The following is a 6,830-nucleotide window of genomic DNA, read 5'->3' as shown; positions in this document are numbered from 1 at the left end:
TTTTTGGTGTTTTTTTGTTTGCTTCAAAAAAATAATAGAGCAAACAAATGGACGCCTCCCGATATATTTTCTTTCTCCGCGATGATTCGTTAACACAGCTGCCAGCCTACGTATATGGAGTAGTAACTCTCAGAAAATGTATACTGGAGTATCAATGGTTACTATATAAAACAATGAGAACGATATATGTATCATGCACACAGATTGGTAATCGACTTTTTTACAGTTGACTGGCAACTTCTGTTATTTATTCTAGAAAGAAAAGAAAGATAAGGTGTACATAAATACATATAGACAGGGAGGTACATAAATACCTCTTGAACACCTCTTGAACAGAAAGATAAGCTTAGCTCAATCTGTTTGTCAATCTGGCAAAAAAAAAGGAAAAAGAAGATCTGTGAGATACTGCCCGTGGAGATAAGCACTTACGAATAAATAAATATACACTTTGTTACCTCTAACTCCAGTACTTTATATCCCTTGTTCTGGTATAAGGCCTGACACGGTTGGGAAGCATTTTAATTGCACGCCTTGCCGTTTCCTTAGCCTTCTCGTGGTCCGCAGGAGGGGCATATAAAATGACTGTGACCTCCCGAAGCAAAGGGAGGTTCCCTAGGCTACCAAAGTCAAAGTCAAAGCTAATGCCATCATCATTGGACTGTGCTATGACGCGGAACCTGAGAGACTCAAGGACCGGCATATCTCCCTCTTGAAACGAGCGAAGAGTTGCTGATGTCTTGAATACCCTCAGCTTGGGGAAGGCACCTGCACCGCCCGTGGTGTCATGGTGCAGAGGTGACTCCATGTCCAGCCGGAGGGAAACAAGCTCCCGAAAACTTCCAAAGACATCAAGATCTTGACTGTATACAAACAGGTCTAAATGGGACAGGTTGGGAAGTAGCCTCGGATTGATCCTTGCCACCAGCCCAGGTTCTAGGTAGGCCATGCGCAGAACACGGAGTTGTGGAGAGAGGGCATACTGTTCCCAAGGGTTCTCTTCGTTAGTGGAATCTCTACTCCCCAAGACACTATCAATGTCTATGACTTGGATCTTGCTCAGTTTGGCTACAGACTTGGCCCAATTATTCATTGCACTATCATCAGCTAGATCTAAACTTATAGTAATGCGGAGCTTCCTCAACTCTGTTAACTTGCCCAGCTCTGTCACAAAGTTGGAGTCCTCATCAACTACACATAGGCATAGCTCTTCCAGAGAAGTCAAGTCCCCGATCCAGCATGGCACTTCAATGTCAGTTTTGCAGATGTTCAAGTACTTAAGTTGACTTAATCTACCAATACTCTCTGGAAGTTCACTTATGCTATTTTCACCCAAGTCCAATACCAGCAAGAACTTCAGATGCCCTATTTCCTTTGGGAGCTCACTGATGCCAATGCTCCCTAGTTTGAGGTGCCTCAAGTGAACTAACTTTCCAACATGCTCAAGATGATTAGGATTGTGCGAACCCGAGGGGCCTTCTAAAGCTAGGACACGCAAAACTTCAAAGCATGAAAGTGATGGCAACATCTCAGCATTACACATGGCATTGAGTGACCTTGCTTGTAATGTTGACGTGCTAGCCAGAGGTTGGACTATATGTTGAACAGCTAGCCTACGAGCATTGCAATGTGAATTTGCATATTGCTCGTTACTATCCAAAACAGTAACAAAATTTTCTTCCTTTGACAATAAACATATCATATCAAGCATTATGTCGTGGACACGACACCCAGTTATGATGCCGCTATATTGATTTCTCTCTACCGGCATTATCATGCTTTTGTTCACTAGCTCATTGAAGTACCTCTCACCAATCTCGAATAGTCCCACCCCTGGTTCCTCATGGATAAAACCTTCGGCAACCCACTTCCATATCAAACTATCTTTTTCAATCACATGGTCTTCAGGATAGATGCTCATATACAGTAAGCAAGTCTTGAGGTGACAAGGTAGATCATAATAGCTAAATAAAAGTATTTTCCTCGTGTTCTCCACGTCTTCATTTTCTTCATGCCCAAAACCAATTGAAGTGTACACCTTGGACCAAAACTCCACAGGTTTACCGACAAGCAAACTAGCTATTGTGATTATAGCCAATGGTACACCACCACATTTATGTAAAATTTTATTGTATACCTCTGCTGGCAGATGATTAGGCCATTCTTTTGCACCACAAGATAATCTTCTATGGAATAAATCCTTGGATAAAGAAGGAGAAAGTGGTTGTAGCTTGTATACTTCACTGGCCGTTGTGGCAACTTCGAGTATACGAGTAGTTGTGATTATCCTGCTTCCACAATTGTTACATACCAAAGTGGTCTTGACTAGTTCCCAGGTTTTTTTATCCCATATGTCATCAATGACAATCAAGTACCTATCATCGCCATCCATAGCGCAAGGGATATAACAAATTAGTGGAAATATTTTATGAGACGCCTAATAAGTATTCAAAATATCTTCAAAAAGAGGATGCATGCATGTTACGGAATCTAAAGTTGTATTGCTGAATCAGGTAATGGACGGTCCAGGAGAGAGACATGTATGCACGGGCAGAGTTTAATTCCACCATCATCCAGAATTCTTTCGAAACAGACTTTCGCCCCGCTTTATATATAAAGTAATCACTGAACCGAGTACACGGCCGAACGATACAAGATGGTGAGGTAGCCATCATACAATGTCAATCCCAAGATAGCCGGATCACGCAGAACACGCCTACGCTACGGAAAGAAAGCATTGACAAACCGAGTACAATGTCACATAAAGTCCTAAACACCTAAGCTCCACGACAACGCCCCTAGGAGGGAAAACACCGGAAAGTGTCACCACTGCCGAGGGCAGTCTAGAACAAACAATGGTCTTCACCCGAAACCATGGCACAAAGAGGAGCACCATGACGACATCGTCAAGAAGATAGCGACATCCGCGAGCGTCGCCTTCATTGGCCACAAAGCGTGGAGCTTTCACTTGATAGCTCCCCCATGCCACCACGAGGTCTTCAGGACAAGCGCAACGAATTTAGTTCCCCAGGTTTGGATCAAGGCGACGCGACTGCCAAATACAGGGAGAGTGCTCGAGCCGCCACATCTACCCTCCCGCCGCCCACATGACCAAGAGAGAGAGAGAGAGAGAGAGTCACCACCACCAACATGGTGCCCGCCGGAGAGCCAACCTTGCGGATAGCCATCCGGAGCCGCCGCTCTGGCATCCACGTCCAAGCCACCATCATTCGTCCACATCACGGAGTACCAACCTCGGAAGGAGGAAAGAAAGGGATCTCCTTTCATTCATAGCCCGGTATCAGTCACGGGATCTGGGTCGATGCCCCCACGGTAGGGGGCATCCACACCTGCATCCCCAGCCAGTCTCGCTGGACCGGGAGGGACACAACCCTGTGATTACCGACGGCCGCCGCCGAGCCCGCTCGCGCGACGCCTCAATCGTGGTCACCAGCGCTAATCTGCCCGACAGGACAACAAGACCCGACCACCACCACCAACCACCATACCCACGAGGAGAGAATGAGCACCACCCGCGAGCACATCCCATACCAAGCCTGACCTCTCCTACCCGAAGCTCAAGCTCTGGTTCGCCCCAGGGCCCGAACTGGCACACCCGAGCATGAACCCTAAATTTGGAGCATCCAGTCGGACCAAACCCCGAAGGAGGGCAACACCACCACCCCGCGCCACCAGCATCGTACCAGGCGAAATGCACATCCCACAATACTGCCAACCATCCGCCAAGAGGCCCCCAAGGACACTCTCCACCTCTATACGCCACCAGCTGGCCGCCTGGCGACAGATCCATCTGGATCTACCAGCCCGCACCATCGTTGTCGGTCGGCCCTGTGCACCAGCTGCAGCCCACAGCCCCGCCGGCAACCAGTCGTGCCGCGCCTGGGCAACAGAGTCGCCCAAGCCCGTAGCAGAGCCGAAAACCGGACCCCACCGCTGGCACAGAAGAGGACGCCGCCACACAGCCATCTGGGCGCATCGCATGCCCATCATCCACCTCCGCTAGCGCGCGTCGTCGTGCCCCACGCCCGCGCCATGCCGCCACTAGAGGAGAGCACCCCGCGCAGAGCGGGAGGAGAAGACGGCCCCGCTGCAGATCACGCCGACCGGGCTTGTCCTGGCAACCCACGACGATGGCGGCGAGGAGGGCGGGGGCGGGGGGGGGGGGGGGGGGGGGGGGGGGGGGGGGGGGGGGGGGGGGGGGAGGCGAGAGGCGGCGGATCTGGGTGCTCCCACCGGCCGCCCAGGGGGACGACGTGAGGAGAGGGACAAGATTTCGGTCCCAATCTAGCTCATGGTCCAGAGTTCTAGTTTTGATTAACAACATTTCCCAATCTAGATACTTTTAGTTAATAGATATATTTTTGAATTGACATCAATTATAAGTTCTAGAATAAATGAACACCGGCAAAGATTCGAGGGTAAGTCACAACCCAAATTATGGCAAAGAAGGTATAAAAACTTGATACAATACATTATTATCTGCAAAAAATACACTTTTTTTGCAAAAAACACAAGAGTGATGATAGGAACATTGAAACCCTTCTCTTGTAATATGTCTCGAACCAAATTTTGCATGCATCTCTAAATCATTTCTTCTCAGGGTTGAGGCAACTTTTCCCCATTTACTATTTGATGTATATGAAACTACATAACAGGGTGCGTACCACTTGTTCTCACAGTTCAACGATTGGATGCCTTTCATGCAACCCCCCTATTTACTACTTCAAGTATATGAAACTACATAATATGGTGCATACCTTTTGTTCTCGAGTAATCCTTTGAGTTTGTTGATTAGCTGCCTTTCATCCAACTCCAAGTACTTTTGCCCGTCAATTTCAAGGAGTATGTCATTGAGAACTTTCTTCACGCTAGGGTTCCGTCCTACCGGAACAAAAGCATTGCAATCAAACTGCGCTTTAAGCTTATCATACACTGCTTTGGCAAGAGTTGTCTTGCCAAGGCCTCCGAATCCGAAAATAGTGAGTATCTTGAGTTGCTTGGACGCATCAAAATCCCCATCACTCATCTTCTTGGTTAGCTCATTCAATGAATCATCAATACCAACAAGCTCTTTCTGGTCCTTGTACAGAGCCAACAGGCGAGGATCAATCGTGGTTACACTAGCTGGATTAGCAACCACGTCGTGGACCCTGTACCTATCACGTCGGTCAGCCGCCTCCATGACGCGGAGCTTGATGTCTTTGATCTCATCCAAGATCTCATGGCGAGTCTTGCTCTTGCTGAACAAGTTCCCCATCTTCTTCATGAGCTTCTTGAGTTCGTGTGGCTTGATGGCTGGCTCAGCTCCCTCGACGCGCACCAGGAACTTGTCGACGATGTCCTCCATTATGAACGATAAGTCCCTGACTTCGTTCGCCCAGAGCTTGACCTGCTCGTCGAGCTGGTCTCGCGGCACGCCCCCCACCTTGCGGAGGGCAGCATACATGTTCTCCAGCTCTCTCTTGAGATATTCAACATCTTCCTTGACGCCCGTCTGCAGCTTGTACTCCACCGTGAGGAGTTGGCCTAGCTTGAGGAGCAGGCTGCCCATGGCCCCCGTCGCGAGGTCCATGGTCGCTCTCAGCAGCTGGGTTGCTCGATTTGTTTGTGCACAATAGTGCTTTCTGTGGGTGAGGGTGTGTGTGTGTGGAGGGGGGGGGGGGGGGGGGGGGGGGGTAAGTTTTGTCCTCACACACTTGTCTTTCTAGTTGTTTCAAACTGAAACTGAGATCAAAGAAACTTGTCTTCCATTCTCCTATGTCTTGCCCACCGTTTTCCTCAGGAGCACTACAGCTAGCATGTATCAAGTGCACATGGTACAACGTGTATTGGTTCAGCTAATCTCGTGGATCTAGGCTTTGACCGTGCTAAATGCACATTGTACTACAACGTGCATTGGCTCAACTACTCGCGTGGATCTAGGCTTTGACTGTGCTGAATGCACATGGTACGTGCATATACGTGTTGTCTATCAAGGCTTAATGATTGTCTTAATTCAATAAATCCACCCATTTCAAAAATTTGAGAACTAGTACCTCATTATGTTTATTTCTATATATTGAGCATGGAAGAACTAGAATTACATTTTTTTGCAAAATTCTCTTGTTTTGTATCCTTTAATTCTTCAGCGGACATTTACAATCGAAAATTGTGACAAAAAGTTCTGTAGGCATATTGCTCTCATACTAACTCAGCATACATACATGGTTTTGTCAAGGATGGTTCTACACTTTTACCCAACCCTTCAAGCAGATTAGATGACATGGTATATGCATATACATGTACGAAAAAAGCAACCAAGACCCCCTGTTAACGTTGGTCTTTAAAACAAATAAACCATTATTGCACTATTTAACTACATTTATACAAGAGTCTCTCGAAGATGCCAACAGGCTGTACATACATAGTGAGCTAATGCCAATTAACAACAGAAAGTTGTGCAAGTTGAGACGTACTATCTTCAATTTAATTGCATATATATGCCAGTCAACTTCATCATCAATGCGTTCACGGTACCACTTTGAACGGAGATCAGGCACTGTCCTCCAGTTATTCACTCTGTTGCATATAAATAATTCATGCAATCTGGAGAGGTAAGCATGCCCTTTTAGCTGCATTGACACAAGGTTCATCTATCATATACTCACTCCGTCCCAAAATAAGTGACTCAACTTTGTACTAGCTTTAACTTTCAACTTTCAAGTATAGCTTCAACTTTCAACTAATGCATGTGTCGTGAAACAGAATGACGAGTGATGAGGAAATAGTACTGTGACTAATTCAAAATCTACTTGCACAACTACTTTGCGCCA

The 6,830-nt window shown here is 47.0% G+C and overlaps 1 protein-coding gene across 1 annotated transcript; it reads right to left on the bottom strand.

The window, feature by feature from the left end:
* Positions 1 to 457: 457 nt before the first annotated feature.
* LOC125522944 (disease resistance protein RGA5-like) lies at positions 458 to 5,653 on the bottom strand. The gene is made up of 2 exons (XM_048687984.1): positions 4,776 to 5,653; positions 458 to 2,372 (listed from the first exon to the last, which is right to left on the bottom strand). The coding sequence occupies exons 1-2, from the start codon at positions 5,588 to 5,590 to the stop codon at positions 458 to 460; spliced, it is 2,730 nt and encodes a 909-aa protein (XP_048543941.1). The 5' UTR covers positions 5,591 to 5,653.
* Positions 5,654 to 6,830: the final 1,177 nt, after the last annotated feature.

Source organism: Triticum urartu, chromosome 7 (genome assembly GCF_003073215.2).
Source record: "Triticum urartu cultivar G1812 chromosome 7, Tu2.1, whole genome shotgun sequence".
Lineage (NCBI taxonomy): Eukaryota > Viridiplantae > Streptophyta > Magnoliopsida > Poales > Poaceae > Triticum > Triticum urartu.
Note: the sequence above shows the minus strand (reverse complement) of the source record. Positions and strands in the feature narration are given on the sequence as shown.